The sequence below is a fragment of the Tachyglossus aculeatus genome, chromosome 10 (assembly GCF_015852505.1).
Source record: "Tachyglossus aculeatus isolate mTacAcu1 chromosome 10, mTacAcu1.pri, whole genome shotgun sequence".
Classification (NCBI taxonomy): Eukaryota; Metazoa; Chordata; class Mammalia; order Monotremata; family Tachyglossidae; genus Tachyglossus; species Tachyglossus aculeatus.
In genome coordinates, this window is record NC_052075.1 from 49,572,907 (window position 1) to 49,592,248 (window position 19,342).

General features: G+C 57.2%; 3 protein-coding genes across 6 annotated transcripts; 2 read left to right on the forward strand and 1 right to left on the reverse strand.

The window, feature by feature from the left end:
* Positions 1 to 649: 649 nt before the first annotated feature.
* Positions 650 to 5,245, reverse strand: NR1H2 (nuclear receptor subfamily 1 group H member 2). Of its 4 annotated transcripts, none has more exons than XM_038752395.1 (9): positions 5,064 to 5,245; positions 3,789 to 3,850; positions 3,442 to 3,591; positions 3,012 to 3,287; positions 2,181 to 2,458; positions 1,736 to 1,915; positions 1,396 to 1,495; positions 1,092 to 1,300; positions 650 to 893 (listed from the first exon to the last, which is right to left on the reverse strand). In XM_038752395.1, exons 2-9 carry the CDS (start codon positions 3,829 to 3,831, stop codon positions 747 to 749), a joined length of 1,383 nt encoding a protein of 460 aa, XP_038608323.1. In that variant the 5' UTR covers positions 3,832 to 3,850; positions 5,064 to 5,245; the 3' UTR covers positions 650 to 746. The 4 variants fall into 4 exon arrangements, with proteins under 4 accessions (XP_038608323.1, XP_038608324.1, XP_038608325.1 ...); XM_038752396.1 differs by lacking the exon at positions 5,064 to 5,245 and adding an exon at positions 4,549 to 4,566; XM_038752397.1 differs by lacking the exons at positions 3,442 to 3,591; positions 5,064 to 5,245 and having other exon boundaries at positions 3,789 to 4,000.
* Positions 5,246 to 11,740: 6,495 nt separating this feature from the next.
* Positions 11,741 to 13,244, forward strand: TEX51 (testis expressed 51). The gene is made up of 7 exons (XM_038753001.1): positions 11,741 to 12,001; positions 12,092 to 12,166; positions 12,264 to 12,353; positions 12,504 to 12,521; positions 12,673 to 12,756; positions 12,849 to 12,921; positions 13,114 to 13,244. Exons 1-7 carry the CDS (start codon positions 11,779 to 11,781, stop codon positions 13,229 to 13,231), a joined length of 681 nt encoding a protein of 226 aa, XP_038608929.1. The 5' UTR covers positions 11,741 to 11,778; the 3' UTR covers positions 13,232 to 13,244.
* Position 13,245: 1 nt separating this feature from the next.
* LOC119932868 (collagen alpha-4(IV) chain-like) lies at positions 13,246 to 14,211 on the forward strand. Its single transcript, XM_038751991.1, has 3 exons — positions 13,246 to 13,297; positions 13,391 to 13,633; positions 13,990 to 14,211. Exons 1-3 carry the CDS (start codon positions 13,246 to 13,248, stop codon positions 14,109 to 14,111), a joined length of 417 nt encoding a protein of 138 aa, XP_038607919.1. The 3' UTR covers positions 14,112 to 14,211.
* Positions 14,212 to 19,342: the final 5,131 nt, after the last annotated feature.

A 19,342-nucleotide genomic window follows, 5' to 3' on the forward strand; every position in this document is an offset into this window, starting at 1 on the left:
CGGCGTCGGCCCGCCCGCGGCCCCCTCACCCTCTTCCCCAAAGCGGGGGGGGGGGGAGGTGGAGGGCGGAGCGGCGTCGGTGGCTCCCAAACCCGGACTTTTCCTGCCGGAGAGTTTGGGAATCTCCCCCGCCTCCCGTCCTCCTCCTCTTCCCGCCCCCGAAAATCCCCCTTGGGCCGAGCCAGGCCCCGCTCCCCCCGGGAATTTCCTGGCTCTCGGCCGCGCCCTCCTGGGACTTGCCTTCTGGTCCGTCCCCCTCGACTTGGCACATTTCTAACAGCGTTTTTATTCGGTTTTTATTAAATAAAAGGCGCTAAATCGTGGGGACGGGGGGAGTCGTGCCCGGGCCTTTAGAGGAAGGCTGTTCCCCTCTCCCCCAACCCGGGGGACGGAGTCAATGCGAGTGGGGCTCGGGCCCCCGGTCCCCTCTCCCGGCTCCGGATGGAGGGCCCGGAATTCCATCCCCAATCCCTCCCTTCCCTTCCCTTCCCCTGAAAAAGGTGCATTGCTCTGTGGGCAACAGATAAGGTCGCCGGGGTCAGTTGGGGGAGACCCTGATACTAAGTAGGGGGGCGAGGATGGTGTAAGTGCTGGGGGGAGGCCAGAGATGGGGAAGGGGACCGACGACCTCGGGGTGGGAGACAGCGCGGAGGTCACCAACCCCCTGGGAAGACGTGGAGAGAAGGGCGGAAGCGAGCTCAGGAGGGCCCGGCTGTTCAGTTCGGAGCCCCGTGGCAGGTAGTTAGTTACTCGTGAACGTCCCAGATCTCGGACAGCAGCGGCGGCAGCTTCTTGTCCTGCAGGCGCAGTGCAAAGACCTGCTCCGAGTGGACGGAGCTGAGTGTCCGCAAACTGACCAGCTTCATCAGCATCCGGGGGAAGCGCAGCTGGTCCTGGGGGAAGCGGTGGAGGGGGGGTGGGGGGCGGGGAGGACGGGGAGAGGAGGCACCAGGTCAGATGGTGGGGGGGAGGGAGGACGGGGAACAGCCCAGGTGGGGGACGGTTAGAGAAAGAAGTGGGTGGTCCCGGTTCCCCCCAGCCCCTCGCCCTCATCCTCCACCCCGCGGCCCCCGCAACTCCCCCCGGGGCACCTGGGGGTGCTTGATGCGCGTGTAGGACAGCAGGGCCTCCACGTAGGGGGTCTGCAGGGCCTCCACGCGGGCTGGCTCCTGCACGTTGGGCCGGTCGGCGGAGAAAATGTTAATGGCGATGAGGAGCGCGTACTCGGCGTCGTCCAGGCCCAGGCGCCGCATCGCCCGCGAGAACTCGAAGATGGGGTTGATGAATTCCACCTGGAGGCCTGAGGCGGGGGTCCACACTTCCTCATCCCTGCACCCTCCTCCCTCTCCCCCACCGTCTCCCAGCTCACTCTCTCTCTCCCCCGCTGCATCTTACCGGCTCGGTGGAAGTCATCTTTGCTATAGGTAAAATCTTTGAGGAACGTGATACACTCTGTCTCGTGGTTGTAGCGTCGTGCCGTCTCCAGCAGCATGATCTGGGTTGGTGGGGGGGAGGAGAGAGAAAGAATGAGTGAGAATGTACACACGCGTTGGAGGGGCCGAGGGCAGGCAGGGAATTCAGAACCAGATGGCCAATTCCCTCTCCTCCAACTCTACGACCCGGGGTCCCCAGCTCCCCTAAGGAGGGCTCTGCAATAGGGGTCCCAAGGCCTCAGGGCAGAGTTGAGCCGAGACGCCTGCCCACCTCCCCCCGCCATCCCCAACTCAGCAGGCACCTCGATAGTGGAGGCCTTGAGCAGGACGATCTGGTCCTCCCGCGACAGCTGCAGGAAGCCCGGGACCTGCTTGGCGAAGTCAACGATCTCCTGGACGGAGATGATGGCGAGCTCGGTGAAGTGGGCGAACCGCTGCTGGCGCGCTTCCCGGCTCTGGGGGTCGGCCCCCAGAGGCCAAGGCTGTGGACGGACGGGTCACGGTAGTCACCTGGCTCTGGGCACTGACGGGCAGGCCGGGGGATTTGGCCGGGGGCGGGGGTCAGATGGAGATCCCGGCCCCGGAGGACCCGGGGCCGTGGCAGCACAGTTGGATGGCCGGGGGGCCTCCGGGAGACCCCGGACCAACCCACCCCCCGCCCCCTCCCGTAGGGGCAGTTTTCGGGGCTCCTGGGATCTGAGGCTGCACGCCGCCGACCCCCCGCACTCCCCCGGTCCCCAGAGTTACCGTGACTTTGGGCTGGTCGGAGAACGAGCGCTTGTTGCACTGTAGCTGGGCGGCCACAAGCTGCTGGATCATGGTCTCCTGCGCCGGGGTTAGCTGGACGCCCCCGGGAGCCGCGGCCAGCAGCCGCGACCCCGCCTCGCCCCCAGCCTCGGGCCCGGCTCCGGCTCCCGGGGAGCCCCCGCCCTCGGCCGCACCCCGCGAGGCCCCGCTAAGTGACGGCTGCTGCTGCTGCTGCTTCTGGATTTTCTTCTTCCGGATCTGCTCCTCGGACAGCACACCTGGGGGCAAGGAGCCGGGGCTCAGCGCGGGGCTCTCCTGAGGGGACCCGGAGTTTGGCCGAGAGGGAGAGGCCTCACGGTAGAGCTTGAATGGGGGTCGAGCCCTGCCCGGTCTGGGCCGGCCAACGGCCGGGAAGGGTCAGAGAGGACGGTGTACATGATGGTCATTTGTTAAGCACTTACTCTGTGCCGGAGCACATACAAGCTAATCAGGTTAGACACAGTCCCCGTCCCACGTGGGGCTCACCGTCTTAATCCCCGCTTTACAGATGAGGGAACTGAGGCCCTGAAGTGAAGCGACTCGTCCGAGGTCCCACAGCGGACTAGTGGCAGAGCCGGGATTAGAACCCAGGTCCTTCCGACTCCAAGGCCCAGGCTCTAGCCACTGGACCACACTGCTTCTCCCTACGCTAGGCTCCCTGTGGGGGTGGGTTAGCTCACCGCCCGCCCTATTTCTAATCTATTCTGGCCCCGGGGAGGGGAGGCCGGTGTCCCCGGCCCGTCCCCGGGGGCCCCCGCGGACGCCCGGCGGGACCAGGCGGCCGGCACTCACAATGCTCCCGCATGCCGGCTTGGTGGCACTTGCGCAGGCGGCACTCCTGGCACTTGCGCCTCATGTAGGTGTCCATCTGGCAGGCTCCGCCCCCCTTGCAGGTGTAGCGCCCGGCGGCCCCTTTGATGACGCTGCGGCGGAAAAAGCCCTTACACCCTTCGCAGCTCAGCACGTTGTAGTGGAAGCCGGAGGCCTTGTCTCCGCACACGCTACAGAGCTCGTGGCCCAGCATCTTCGGGGCCGGGCCCTTCTTTCGCTTCCGTTCCGGCTCCTCCACTGGGACCGGGGAAGGGGCGGGGTCAGAGGGGGAGACCCGGGGGCCGCCGGGCCCTGTCCGTCCCCGAAACGTTCGCCCCCCTTCTCCGCCCTCCCGGCTTTCCCTCGGGCTCTGATCTCCCCCTTCCCCACCCGTCCCGCCGGGCCCGCTCACCGACGCTACAGGCCGAGCCCTCCCCGTCGGTGCCTTGGAAGTCAAAGTCCGGGCCCCCCGCTCCCTGCCAGGGCTCGGCCCCCTCCTCCTTTATCGGCCGCGGGGAGGAGGGGCTGGAGGGGGGCGGCCCGTGCTGCGGGTCGCCATCGCCTGGAGGGGGGGAAGGGACGAAGTAGTCGGGACGAAGGGAGGAAAGGTGGCGGTGATGGGTGAGTGGTCCCTGGGCTGTTGCCATGACAACACATCAGCAAGCGGAGAGTTAATATGTGGGGGTTGAGAAGGGGTTAGCTTGGGGGGTCGTGTGGGGGCACAGCCTTAAGGCGGAGGACGGGAAGGGGCTCACTCACCGGGCAGTGGGGCCTCGGGGGCGTCGCCGGCCGACACGGACATGTCTGGCTCACGGAGAAGCCTGAGGGGAGATGGAGCGGGGAGGTGGAGGGAGACCCGGGCATGGAGTTGTGCAACGGAGACACTTCATGGGCCCTTATTTTAGGGACACGGGCTTAGGAGTCAGAGGTCGTGGGTTCCCATCCCGCCTCTGCCACTTGTCGGCTATGTGACCTCGGGCGAGTCACTTCACTCCTCTGGGCCTCAGTGCCCTCATCTGGAAAATGAGGATGAAGACTGTGAGCCCCGCGTGGGACAACCTGATCACTGTGTCTACCCCAGAGCTGAGAACGGTGCTTGGCACATAGTAAGCGCTTAACAAGAAAACCATCGTCATTAGGGCTCCCCGGGGGTGGGGGGGCAACAGAAGCAGAGGCGGGAGGGGGTGAGGGGGCCCCACACGGCACTCTACTCCGGGGAAACTGTGGTCACCGGGGCTTCAGGGCCGAGGTGCCCTGGGTTAGGAGCTCCTCCGCCATACCAAGTCCAACCGAGTCCTGGAGGTGAGGCTCGGCCTCGGGGTGCGGGAGCAATCCTGCCCCGGGGTCAATGTGTACCCCTGCCTCGGGACCTCAGACGGGACTCTCCTCCGCGGGGGTCGGGGGGCAAATCCGCTACAGGCCCCCCACCCCCTCACCCGGAGGTCGCGGGTTCTAATCCCGCCTCCGCTGTGGGACTTTGGGCAAGTCACTTAACCTCTCCGGGCGTCAGTTCCCTCACCTGTAAAATGGGGATGAAGAGCGGGAGCCCCCCGTGGGCCCACCTGATCATCTTGTACAATAGTAACGGCACTTATTAAGCGCTATGTGCAGAGCACTGTTCTAGGCTCTAGTGGCTCTTCCACTTGGCTGTGCGACATTGGGCAAGTCACTTCACTTCTCTGGGCCCATCTGTAAAATGGGGATTAAGACTGTGAGCCCCAGGTGGGGCCACCTGATGACCCTGTATCCCCCACCGGCGCTTAGAGCAGTGCTAGGCACCTAGTAAGCGCTTAGCAAATACCAACATTATGATTATTACTATTAGGCGCTGGGCCCAGATTAGTCCAAAGTCACACAGCTGACAACTGGCAGGGTCGGGATTTGAACCCATAACCACTGTTTCCACTGAGCCCCTTGTATCTCCCCCAGTGCTTGGCACGTAGTAAGCGCCTAACAACCGCCACCACCACCATCATCATCATCCCCCCGGGGTCCTCCCGCCTCCCCCAGTGTTTAGCCCTCCCCTCTTCTCACCATGCCCCCCCCGGGGCGCGGGCCTCAGTGGGTCGGGGGGCTCATGGAGGGCAAGGCAGGTGGTGGTGATGGGGGGATGGGGGGAAGAGGGGGGTCCGCTCCTGTTGCCGTGGAAACGGCCAGGGGGGTTGTCAGCAGGAGGGGTCCAGCGGAGGCCGGGACCCCCGACCCCTTCCCTAAGCCCGCGCTTCCCGATTCAGCCCCCCGTCCCCCCTAACTGCCCGGCTCTTCCTCCTCTCGCTTCCCCTCCAAAAAAGAAACTTCGCCACTTCTTCCGGCAACCCCGCCGCGCGTCACTTCCGGGGAGGGAAGGGCGCGAGGGCAGAGTCCGCCACACTTCCGGCAAACCCCCCCTGCGCGTCACTTCCGGGGAAGGAAGGGCGCGAGGGCAGAGTCCGCCACACTTCCGGCAAAACCCCCCCTGCGCGTCACTTCCGGGGAAGGAAGGGCGCCAGGGCCGTGTCCGCCACACTTCCGGGGAAGGAAGGGCGCGACGGCAGAATCCGCCACACTTCCGGGATCGGTGCGCCCTTCTTTCCCTTCCCCGGGCCCCGAACCGGAAGTGCGGCGGGTGTCAGGCTCCGGGGGGCCCCCAGCAGCGAGCGCCCCGAGGTTCCGCTTCCCGGTTTTCCTTCTCCCCTTCCGGGAATTTTAGACTTCCCCTCCCCGCCAGAACGGGAAGTCGTTCGTCCGGCCGGCCGGCAGGCTGGGACTGACTCCCCTGACCGAGGCGAAGACTCCCCGAGAGAAACCCTCCCTCGATAGGAGAAGCAGGGCAGTCTAATACTACTACTGTCAATCAATCAATCGTATTTATTGAGCGCTTACTGTGTGCAGGGCACTGTACTGAGCGCTTGGGAAGTACAAGTTGGCAACATATAGAGACAGTCCCTACCCAACCGTGGGCTCACAGTCTAAAAGGGGGAGACAGAGAACAAAAGCAAACATACTAACAAAATAAAATAGAATAGATATGTACAAGTAAAATAAATAGAGTAATAAATCTGTACAAACATATATCCATATATACAGGTGCTGTGGGGAAGGGAAGGAGGTAAGATGGGGGGGATGGAGAGGGGGACGAGGGGGAGAGGAAGGAAGGGGCTCAGTCTGGGAAGGCCTCCTGGAGGAGGTGAGCTCTCAGTAGGGCCTTGAAAGGAGGATTACTACTACTACTAAAGTAGGATTACTACTACTACTACTAATAATAGTGGCATTTATTAAGTGCTTACTATGTGCAAAACACTGTTCTAAGTGCTGGGGAGGTTACAGGGTGATCAGGTTGTCCCACGGGGGGCTCCCAGTCTTCATCCCCATTTTACAGATGAAGGAACTGAGGCCCAGAGAAGTGAAGTGTACTTGACCAAAGTCACACAGCTGACAATTGGACAGGATTTGAACCCACAACCTCTGACTCCAAAGCCCGGGCTCTTTCCACTGAGCCACGCTGCTATACTAATGATGGCATTTGTTAAGCGTTTACTGTGTGCAAAGCACCATTCTAAGCGCTGGGGAGGTTACAAGGTGATCAGGTTGTCCCACGGGGGGCTCCCAGTCTTCATCCCCATTTTACAGATGAGGGACCTGAGGCCCAGAGACGTGAAATGACTTGCCCAAAGCCACCCAGCTGACAATTGGCAGGGTCGGGATTTGAACCCACAATCTCTGACTCCAAAGCCCGGGCTCTTTCCACTGAGCCACGCTGCTTCTCTAGGCAGCTTCAGTCTAGGGGACAGCCCTCATCTGGGAGTCAGAGGACCTGGGTTCTCACTCATTCATTCTTTCATTCATTCAGTCGTTTTTATTGAGCGCTTACTGTGTGCACAGCACTGGACTAGGCGCTTGGGAAGGTATAGTACAGCAATAGAGAAGCAGCGTGGCTCAGTGGAAAGAGCCCGGGCTTGGGAGTCAGAGGTCATGGGTTCTAATTCCGGCTCCGCCACTTGTCAGCTGTGTGACTTGGGGTAAGTCACTTCACTTCTCTAGGCCTCAGTTCCCTCATCTGGAAAATGGGGATTAAGGCTGTGAGCCCCACCTGGGACAACCTGATCGCCTTGTATCCCCCCTAGTGCTTAGAACAGTGCTTGGCACATAGTAAGCGCTTAACAAATACCGTCATCATCATCAATAAAGAGTGACAGTCCCTGCCCACCATGAACTCACAGTCTAGAGCGGGGAGAGAGACATCAACACAAATAGACATCGATATAAATAAAGAAAATTACAGATAAATACATAAGTGAGGTGGGGCGGGGGGGGAGCAGAGGGAGCAAGTCGGCAACGAGGAAGGGAGTGGGAGATGAGGAAAAGTGGGATTTAGTCTGGGAAGGAGTCATGGAGGAGATGGGCCTTTAGTAAGGCTTTGAAGTCGGGGAGAGCGATTTCCTGACGGATTTGAGGAGGGTGGGTGTTCCAGGCCACAGGTAGGACTTGGGCCCGGGGTCGGTGGCAAGACAGGTGAGGTTGAGCGCTTAGTACAGTGCTCTGCACACAGTAAGCGCTCAATAAATACGATTGATTGATTGATTGAGGCCCAGTGAGGAGGTTAGCGGAACCGGAAGAGCGAAGTGTGCGGGCTGAGGAGGAGAGAAGCGAGGTGAGGTAGAAGGGGGTGAGGCGATGGAGTGCTTTAAAACCAAAGGTGAGGAGTTCCTTTTTTGATATTCAATCGTCTTTATTGAGCGCTTACTGTGTGCAGAGCACTGTACTAAGCGCTTGGGAAGTCCAAGTTGGCAACATATGGAGGTGGCTAGGCAGCCACCGGAGATTTTCGAGGAGGGGGTTGACGTCCTGAATGTTTCTGCAGAAAGATGATCTGAGCATCATCATCATCATCAATCGTATTTATTGAGCGCTTACTATGTGCAGAGCGCTGTGCTAAGCGCTTGGGAAGTACAAATTGGCAGCACATAGAGACAGTCCCTACCCAACAGTGGGCTCACAGTCTAAAAGGGGGAGACAGAGAACAAAACCAAACATACCAACAAAGTAAAATAAATAGGATAGATATGTACAAGTAAAATAAATAAATAGAGTAATAAATATGTACAACCATATATACATATATACAGGTGCTGTGGGGAAGGGAAGGAGGTAAGATGGGGGGATGGAGAGGGGGACGAGGGGGAGAGGAAGGAAGGGGCTCAGTCTGGGAAGGCCTCCTGGAGGAGGTGAGCTCTCAGCAGGGCCTTGAAGGGAGGAAGAGAGCGTGCTTGGCGGATGGGCAGAGGGATTGGGGGCATTCCAGGCCCGGGGGATGACGTGGGCCGGGGGTCGATGGCGGGACAGGCGAGAACGAGGCCTAACGGTGAGGAGGTGAGCGGCGGAGGAGCGGAGGGTGTGGGCTGGGCAGGAGAAGGAGAGAAGGGAGGTGAGGTAGGAGGGGGCGAGGGGATGGACAGCCCTGAAGCCCAGGGTGAGGAGTTTCTGCCTGATGCGCAGATTGATTGGTAGCCACTGGAGATTTTTTGAGGAGGGGAGTAATATGCCCAGAGCGTTTCTGGACAAAGATAATCCGGGCAGCAGCATGAAGTATGGATTGAAGTGGAGAGAGACACGAGGAGGGGAGATCAGAGAGAAGGCTGGTGCAGTAGTCCAGACGGGATAGGATGAGAGCTTGAACGAGCAGGGTAGCGGTATGGATAGAGAGGAAAGGGCGGATCTTGACTGTGAGCCCCCATGGGACAACCTGATCGCCTTGTAACCTCCCCAGCGCTTAGAACAGTGCTTTGCACATAGTAAGTGCTTAATAAATGCCATTGTTATTGTTATTAGACAAGGTCAAGGGAACCTGGATCAAACTAAGCCTGAGCCTGCCCCAACCAGCTGCAGCAGGGAATTCCAGTGGCGGGGAGGAGGCGGGGATGGGGAGGCCTCTCCCTTGACCTAAGTCACGGGAGTCAGAGTCTGGCTTTGGAGCTGCACCCCGAGGTGGAGGGAGGTAGAGGGACGGCCTGTCCCGATTCCAGCAGGAATATTTGGGACTTTCCAGCCACCCCATCCAGTTGGTCAAAATTATTCAAACAATTTGACGAGTAAAACCTATTCGGTAACTCCTTTAAGCAGCGTGGCGCCGTGGAAAGAGCCCGGGCTTGGGAGCCAGAGGTCATGGGTTCCAATCCCGGCTCCGCCACTTGTCAGCTGTGGGACTTTGGGCCAGTCACTTCACTTCTCTGGGCCTCAGTTCCCTCATCTGTAAAATGGGGATGAAGACTGGGAGCCCCACGTGGGACAACCTGATCACCTTGGAGCCCTCCCAGCGCTTAGAACAGTGCTTGGCACATAGTAAGCTCTAAATAAATGCCATCATTATTATTATTATTAATGAGTGGGCGTTTGCATGTAGCTGAGCGGGTGTGAACAAAAAGATGATAATGATGGTATTTGTTCAGCGCTTACTATGTGCCAGGCACTATACTGAGTGCTAGGGTAGATAGGAGGTAATCAGGATGGACTTCTAGACTGTGAGCCCACTGTTGGGTAGGGACCGTCTCTATATGTTGCCAACTTGGACTTCCCAAGCGCTTAGTACAGTGCTCTGCACACAGTAAGCGCTCAATAAATACGATTGATTGATTGATTGATTGTTGGGTAGGGACCGTCTCTATATGTTGCCAACTTGTACTTCCCAAGCGCTTAGTCCAGTGCTCTGCACACAGTAAGCGCTCAATAGATACGATTGATTGATTGATTGATTGATTGTTGGGTAGGGACCGTCTCTATATGTTGCCAACTTGTGCTTCCCAAGCGCTTAGTCCAGTGCTCTGCACACAGTAAGCGCTCGATAAATACGATTGATTCATTGATGGATGCACACAAGTCCACGTCCCACACGGGATTCACAGTCTTAATCCCCGTTTTACAGATGAGGTTAATGAAGCACAGAGAAGTGAGGTGACTTGCCTGAGGTCACACAGCAGAAAAGTGGCGGCGCGGGGATTAGAACCTGGGTCCTTCTGCATGTTCTATCCACTAGGCAACACTGCTTCTCTTGGCACTTGGGGAAGAGCAACGGAAGCACCAGAAATATATCCTGAGCATAAAAAGTTTACGCTGCAATGGGGAAGAGAGGCCTACAACGTTCCGCACACAGTAAATGGTCAATACATCCCAATGATGGAGTGATCAGGAGAAATCGATGATTGTGCAATTGATTACGCACGCATACCCAGGTGCTCCGGGAGGAAATCAATCAATCTCTACGTGTAGAGGTGGCTGTTTGGTTGATGGGGCACGGGGTATTGGGAAAAACTGGGAGAAGGCTTGTCGGAGGAAAGTTGATTTCAGGAGGGCTACATCTGTAAGGAGAGCTGAGGTCTGGTGGATTTTGGGGTGGAGGGATTCAGGGTTGTCCTTCTTCCCCCACCTCCTCGCCCGACAGACCCTTCCCCTACTCAGCCCCTCGCCCCCCCACCATAATCTTTCTCATAGACAATCACCTCACCTTCATCCCGGCTCTGCCGCATGTCTGCTGTGTGACCTTGGGCAAGTCACTTAACTTCTCTAAGCCTCAGTTACCTCATCTGTAAAATGGGGATTAAGACCGTGAGCCCCATGTGGGACAACCTGATCACTTTGTATCCCCCCAGCGCTGAGAGCAGTGCTTTGCACATAGTAAGCGCTTAACAAATGCCAACATTATTATTATTATTGTTGTGGAAGCAGCGTGGCTCAGTGGAAAGAGCCCGGGCTTTGGAGTCAGAGTCATGGGTTCAAACCCCGGCTCCGCCACTTGTCAGCTGTGTGACTTTGGACAAGTCACTTCACTTCTCCGGGCCTCAGTTCCCTCATCTGGAAAATGGGGATGAAGACTGTGAGCCCCCATGGGACAACCTGATCACCTTGGAACCTCCCCAGCGCTTAGAACAGTGCTTTGCACATAGTAAGCGCTTAATAAGCGCCATCATTATTATTATTATTATTACCTCACCAAGCCCAGCTCCCTCACTGTACACTGTCCATGTACCCTGGCCAAGAGTGATTCCTCCTCAATCCCTTCCCCAGTCAATCCACCAAACGTATTTATTGAGCGCTCACCATGTACAGAGCACTGTACTGTGCGTTTTTCCTCTCCTCCTCCCCATCCCCCCCACCCTACCTCCCTCCCCTCCCCACAGCACCTGTATATATATTTTTACAGATTTATTACTCTATTTTACTTGTACATATTTAGTTATTTTGTTAATGATGTGCATATAACTTTAATTCTGTTTTCATTCATTCATTCATTCAATCGTATTTATTGAGCGCTTACTGTGTGCAGAGCACTGGACTAAGCGCTTGGGAAGTATGTTTTGTTGTTCACTGAATCATATTTATTTATTTATTAGATTAATTGTGCACAAAGGTTGTCTGTCCCCCCTTCTAGACTGTGAGCCCGTTGTTGGGTAGGGACCGTCTCTAGATGTTTCCGACTTGTACTTCCCAAGCGCTCAGTCCAGTGCTCTGCACACAGTAAGTGCTCAATAAATACGATTGAACGAATGATGGTACACACGACCCCCGTCCTACCTTCTCGCTTCTGTGACCGTCCCTGGATTCCGGAGGTGAATGGGGGCTGGAAACTGTAATCCTTGAAAGGACCAGGAGCTGAGGAGGAGGGGAGGATTCCTCAGGAAAGGAAGGGCTGGGGCCCTTGGTTCCAAATAGAATGGGAAGAGTGTGAGATCACAGGGCCGTTGGAGGGATTGGGAGGAAAAGGGGTCAGAGGAATGGGATGATGGAGGTCCTGATGTTGCTGTGGTTTCTCCTCTGTTCCCTGCCGACCCCCGGGGAGGCCTCACTCTGTCTCCAGTGCTGGGAGGGACTGGTAGAGTACGATCTGGAGATCCTGTTGAAGGGGGTTACGCCGGGACGCTCGGGGACTCCCGGCAACCTGGCCCATCGCCTCCACACCTTCCTCATGGACCAGAAGGCTCCACCCAAACCCCTCTTCCTCGGTGAGGGCCGGGAGAGGGGCGGGGGAGGGCAGAAGAGGGGAGCGAACGCTCTCCGCCCGGCTTCCTCACCCTATTTCCTTCCCCCACCAGATCAGGATCGGCTGGAGTGGGAAATGGCTAAACTGTTCAGCCAGCTGGACACCGGAATCCAGGGAAACCAGGGGGGTGAGGGTCTCTGGGGGAGTAGGGGCGATGTACTCCGGCTGAGGGTCGGATGCTTGGGTCCTGGGAGCCACTGACCTTTCCCTTGCCCCTTTCCCAGGTGAGGAGGCTCTGAGTTCGGTGGTGGCGACTCAGGGACAGAAATTCGTTCAGCATCTCTGGGAGGCGTCAGAAGAGCTGAAAGCAGAGGGTGGGCCCTCCCTCGGAACCTCCTCCCCCCCTCCACCCCACCCCGGATCCACCTATTTCTCCTCTCCTCGGCCCGTCTCTTCATCGCGGACTCAGTTTCCCCATCACGAGCCCCTCAATTTCTTCCTCCTCGTCTTTTGCCTCCCCGTAGCCTGCAGCCCATCCTGCCGTGAGTCTGGGGCCGGAGGGAGTGGCGGGCCCCAGAAGAGCTGGGGGTGGGGTGGGGGGCGGCATGGGGAAGGGCTTGTCGTGAGACAGGGAGGGACTGGGGTCTCACCTGTGTCTGATTTCACCCCCTCCCCGACGCGGTCCCATCCCAGGGCCTACTTTCCTGGTAGACGTGACCAACTGTAACAACTGCCAGCGAAGCAACATGACCTGTGGGAACCCCGCCCTCTGTCCAGGTACCCATCTCTGCCCCTCGCCCTCCCCGATTCTCCCAGCCTGGCCATGGCCCCTCCCCTGTCTTCTCCCCCCATTTTCTTCCCCGCCCCAGAATCTTCGCTGCCTCAGATCATCGGCGGAGTAGTGGCCGGACTTTGTGTTCTCGCGGCAGCGGCTGGACTCGGGTCAGTGGCTACCGGCTTAGACAGGATTCGGCCTCCTCTTCCCGCCTTCCCCCCAGACTTCCTCCCCACACCCTCGTCCCCTCTCCTCTGAACCCCCACCCAATCCCTCAGCTCGGTCTCTTCCCCCTCCCTTGTTGGTTGTCAGAGTTTTCAGGCCTCCACCCAGCGCTGACGCCTCCCGTTCCCCCACAGCTTTTATTTCCTCCTATGGAAGCGGAGGCATAGGGACCTCAAGGAGACAAAAGAGGCGACAGAGGGGCCTGGGGAGGCTGGCCCGGGTGGGGCGGATGGCAAGATGAACGTGAAATAAAGAGTAAATCGGAGATGGGCTGGCTGGGATGCCGGGGAGGGAAGGGGGCGAGTCGCAATCCCGGAGGTGGGAGGGGGGGCCGAGGGTCCGGGGTCTTGAGGAAAGCCGGGCACGAGGGGGTTTGGGGCCTGGGTCCGTCCCCCTCCTGCTGTGGTCTAGACAGGGGTGGGGCGGGATGGGGCTGTGAGGGTGATGAGGGAGGGAGGAAGGGCGGGCAGGCTCCATCAGGTAAAGGCAGACACAGAGTTGCCGAGCTCGGCAAAGAGGATGAGCCGGAGGCTGAGGTGCGCGGGGCATCCCCTGAACCCGGGCCCCCCGATGTTGCTGCCGCCACTGCTGCTCCTGAGGGTCGCGGCCCAGGCACCCACGTCAGACACGGGGATGCTCGTGTTTGTGACGTTGGTGAGTACCGGTCCAGCGGTCCGGTTCCTCGGCCCGCCTCCATTTCGGGCCCTCCCAGTCTTCCCCGTGCCCCACGTTCCTGGTCCTGCCTCCACCGTTTCCTTATCTGTCAAAGGGGGATGAAATCCCTGTTCTCCCTGCCCCTTAGGCGGTGAGCCCCACCTGGGACAGGGAAAGGGACCCATCTGATTGTTCTGTATCCACCCCAGTGCTTGGCACAGGGTAAAGGGCCCAACAAATCCCCCAGGGGATTCGGCTCAGCTGGGGACTACCAGGTGGGAGGGAAACCTGACGGGGGGGCAGGGGAGGAGTCTCGCATCCTAACTCCCACCCGTCTTCCCTCTTCTCCCCCGCAGCAGACGCCATGGTGTCCGGCCTAGCCATGGCTGTCGGGGTCCTGACTGCGCTGAGCCTGGGGCTGCCGGGGGTCCCGCTGTGGGGATGGGGCTGCCGCCGGACGGGCGGAGGACCCGTCTGAGTCCCCTGATGGGCCCAGGGTACCACCTTCCCCAGCCCCTCAGCGCCCCGAGGGGCGTCAGACACAGTTGATCTCCAGCATGCTATGGGGCACCAATAAATGAGGGACGAGAAGGTGCCTGTTGTCTGATTTCTCCCTGCACAGGGTAGGAGAAAGGGAGAAGGCTGCTCCTCCAGACCGCGTGGCTTACACTTTCCAACTCCAGGCCGAGACAAATCTCTCAAAAGGACCACTGATGTTTATTATTTTCTAGACTGTGAGCCCACTGTTGGGTAGGGACCGTCTCTAATTGTTGCCAACTTGTACTTCCCAAGCGCTTAGTACGATGCTGTGCACACAGTAAGCGCTTAATAAATACGATTGACTGGTTGATTGATTAAGGGCGGGGAGGAGGAGGCCCTGAGGGACCGGAGAGGAGCCTTAGAACTTTAAAGGGGGGGAAGGAGCCCCAAAAGCTGCTCCCGAGGGGCTCTTTCTTTCACACCCATCCACCCCTTCTACAGGGGCCCCCGACCCAAATAGAGGACATAGACATCCTCCTGCCCAGACAGCTTGTCCGATTCTCCCCTCTGCCCCCCGTCCCCCACCCTCCGTCGGCCACACGCTCCGCGGCTAGCTGCCGGCCTTCGAGGGACGTGGCTGCCAGGGGGGATTGGGGGCAGTGCGAGGTAGACCAAGGCGCCCCTCTAATCCACCTGCTACTTCTGCCCTTCTTTCTCTCCCTTCCCTCTCTTTGCACGCCGACTCTCGCCTGGGGGGCTCCCTCCCGTTCAACCCATGCCAAAGGTGGGGATAACAAAAAAGGACTCAACCTAGGCCCGACCAGGCGCCGAAAGCTGCCGGACCGGAGGAACGCCGCTGGGGTGCCGGTGGGCTTCCGGCGTCGGCTCAGCTGAGAAGAACCGAGGAGACTCTACCGAAATACCAAGCGGGGCTGGGGTCACCGGCTCCGTTTCACTTCAGGGAATGAAATCGCTGATCCCGGTGGGTCTCGTCCTCTTCAAAGCGCAGGAGGCCAAAAAGTCTTCTAATTCCTCCAGGCTTGAGTGGACACGGTCGGGCATGGGCTGGTGTGGGGTGACAAAGTGCCTCAGCTTGTCCAGGCCCACGAAAGCCTCTGGACCGGAGATGGCAGTGCCACTGCTGCCTTGGCATCATTGGCACCGGCTGGTCCAAACGTCTCGCTGGGTCCGTATGTGGGTGGGAGCTGGCCGCCTCCCTCGTCCCCAGGACACACGCCCTCCCCTCGCCTCCAAAGCCATTCAGTTCCTCCCCTGGAAACAGGAGGGCCATGCACCGCCGGCTTCAAATCCCTCGAAGCCCAGGAGCCTCTCCCGACTCATCTCTCCCCGCTGGATCATGGGGCCGGAGACGGGGATGTTCTGGGCCCACAGATCCCGTAGCCGGACCACCCAAGGCCCCGTCCGTCTCCTGGAAGTTGCCCAGCTGCAGCCCCCGTCAGCCTGATGATTCTCTACCGGTCCTTCAGAACGGAGGACGGTGCCGACTTGGCGAGGTTGAACTTCTTGGCCAGTTCTGCCCCTCTCCACCTTGTACAGGATCTCCAGTTTCTGTTGCAGGGAAAACCGCCTCCGTCTCCGTCTGTCACTCACGTCGGCCCGCGCGCTCGGCCCCGGTTCGGTGGAAGGGACGATCGGAGTCGGAAGGTGGCCGGCCACGGCTCTCCCAACAACCGAGCCAGATCTCCGCGCGCCGGCGCGACCCGGACTGGGGACGCTCCCCTGACCTTCACGGTTCCCTGGTGCTTGAAAACCTGAAATGCATTTTAAGAGAGAAGGCTGTCACTCGTTTGAGTCATTAGGGTGAGAATCCTGCACACAGGGATTTTCCAAAACTTTAGTAAGCACAAGAAACCTGTTCTGGTGATGTATCAACCTCTCGGTCAATCGCTTTGATTGAGGTTTGACTCTGGGTAGGGCACTACATCAAGCATTTGGAAGAGTCAGACAGAGTAGGCAGACCCGATCCTGGCCCTCAATAATAATAATAATAACGGCGTTTATTAAACACTATGTGCAAAGCACTGTTCTAAGCACTGGGGAGGTTACAGGGTGATCAGGTTGTCCCACGGGGTGTCACAGTCTTCACCCCCATTTTACAGATGAGGTAACTGAGGCACAGAAAGGTTAAGCCCCAAATCACCCAGCTGACAAGTGGTGGAGCCGGGATTAGAACCCACGACCTCTGACTCCCAAGCCTGGGCTCTTTCCACTGAGCCACGCTACTTCTCTTATCTGTGTGACTTTGGGCAAGCCACTTCACTTCTCTGTGCCTCAGGTAACTCATCAGTTAACTCATCATTAGAGAAGCAGCATAGGTCAGTGGAAAAGGCCCGGGCTTTGGAGTCAGAGGTCATGGGTTCAAATCCCAGCTCCACCAATTGTCAGCTGTGTGACTTTGAGCAAGTCACTTAACTTCTCTGGGCCTCAGTTCCCTCATCTGGAAAATGGGGATGAAGACTGTGAGCCCCACATGGGACAACCTGATCACCCTGTAACCTCCCCAGCGCTTAGAACAGTGCTTGGCACATAGTAAGCGCTTCATTCATTCATTCAATCGTATTTATTGAGCGCTTACTGAGTGCAGAGCACCGGACTAAGTGCTTGGGAAGTACAAGTTGGCAACATAGAGAGATGGTCCCTACCCAACAACAGGCTCACAGTCTAGAAGGGGATAATAATAAATAATAAGTGCCATCAGTATTATTATTATTACCCCAGCGCTTCAAACAGTGCAGGGCACATAGTAAGCACTTAACAAATGCCATTATTATTGATAACCTAGTTACCTTGTATCTATCCCAGTGCTTAGAACAGTGCTTGGCACATAGTAAGCGCTTAACAGTTATTAATGTTATCACAATATTATCACAACATAACAATAAACAGACACATTCCCTAGCCCACAACGAGCTTACTGTCTAGAGAGGCTGGTCAGGGAGCGCTGCTGGAGGAGGTGTGATTGACTTTTAGACTGTGAGCCCACTGTTGGGTAGGGACCGTCTCTACATGTTGCCAACTTGTACTTCCCAAGCGCTTAGTACAGTGCTCTGCACACAGAAGGCATTCAATAAATACAATTGATTGACATAATGCCTGTTTTATCCGTTGAGCGGTTATTATGTGTCGGGCACTGTAAGCGCTGAGGGTAGGCACGGGAGACCTAACAACCCGATCACCTTGTAATAATAATATTGATATTCATTCAATCGTATTTATTGAGCGCTTACTGTGTGCAGAGCACTGGACTGAGCGCTTGGGCAGTACAAGTCGGCAACATCTAGAGCCGGTCCCTGCCCAACAGCGGGCTCACAGTCTAGAAGGGGGAGACAGACAAGAAAACAAAACCTATAAACCAAATAAAATAAATAGAATAAATACATACAAGTAAAATAAATGGAGTAATAAATATGTACAAACATATGTACATATATACAGGTGCTGTGGGGAGGGGAAGGAGGTAAGGCGGGGGGATGGGATGCTCTCCAATCGGAATATTTCACTTGTACATATTTACTACTCTATTAATGATGTGCATATAGAGATGCCATTATTATTATTCCAGCGTTTAGAACAGTGCTTTGCACGTAGTAAGCGCTTAATAAATGCCACTGTTATTATTATTGTTATTATTATTATTATTAAAGGAGGGGTTCGAAGATGGCCAACGGCCGCCTCGTCCCTCACCTCACAAGGCCCGGCCTGCGGGACAGCGCTCAGCGGCGTGCGCGCTCACGGGAGCGTCCGCAGGCGGCGTGCGCGCTCATGGGGGGGGGGGGGGGGTCCCCAGGCGGCGCATGCGCGCTCACGGAGGGGGGGGGTTCCTCAGGCGGCGCAAGCGCGTGCTCACGGGTGGGCGACTCCAGGCGGCGCATGCGCGTGCTCACGGGGGCGACCCCAGGCGGCGCATGCGCGTGCTCACGGGTGGGCGTCCCCAGGCGGCGCATGCTAGTGCTCACATACCGGACGTCTTGCGCATGCGCGCCCGCCTGTGTGGACCCCCGAGGGAACTGGGAAGCGGCTCTCCTCTGCTCTCCAATGGGGACTATTTCACTCGTACACAGTTACAACCCTATTTATTTTATTAATGATGTTTATGGCTCAGAGGAAAGAGCATGGACTTTGGAGTCAGAGGTCAGGGGTTCAAATCCCGGCTCCGCCAACTGTCAGCTGGCTGACTTTGGGCGAGTCACTTCACTTCTCTGGGCCTCAGTTCCCTCACCTGTCAAATGGGGATGAAGACTGTGAGCCCCCCCCCAGGGGACAACCTGATCCCCTTGTAACCTCCCCATTCATTCATTCAATCGTATTTATTGAGCGCTTACTGTGTGCAGAGCACTGTACTGAGCGCTTGGGAAGTCCAAGTTGGCAACATCTAGAGACAGTCCCTACCCAACAGTGGGCTCACAGTCTAGGAGGGGGAGACAGACAACAAAACAAAACAGAACAGTGCTTTGCACATAGTAAGCGCTTAATAAATGCCATTATTATTATTATTATTATTATTGAGAAGCAGCATGGCTCAGTGGAAAGAGCCCGGTCTTGGGAGTCAAAGGTCGTGGGTCCAAATGCTGACTCCACCAATTCTCAGCTGTGTGACTCTGGGTGAGTCACTTCACTTGGTGATGATGATGATATTTATTAAATGCTTACTATGTGCAAAGCACTGTTCTAAGCACTGGGGAGGTTACAAGGTGATCAGGTTGTCCCACAGGGGGCTCACAGTCTTAATCCCCATTTTACAGATGAGGTCACTGAGGCCCAAAGAAGTGAAGTGACTTGCCCAAAGTCACACAGCTGACAATTGGTGGGGCCAGGATTTGAACCCATGACCTCTGACTCCAAAGCCCGGGCTCTTTCCACTGAGCCAAGCTGCTTCTCCAGCTGCTTCACTTCTCTGTGCCTCAGCTCCCTCATCTGGAAAATGGGGATGAAGACTGCGAGCCCCCCGTGGGACAACCTGATTACCTAGCTCTCTTCAAAGCCTTACAGAGAGCTCAACTTCTCCAGGAGGCCTTCCCAGACTAAGCCCCGATTTTCCTCTCCTCCTCCTCATCGCCCCACCCTACCTCCTTCCTCTCCCCACAGCACTTGTATATATTTGTGCAGATTTATTACTCTATTTATTTTACTTGTACGTATTTACTATTCTATTTATTTTGGTAATAATGTGCATATAGCTGTAATTCTATTTGTTCTGACGATTTTGAC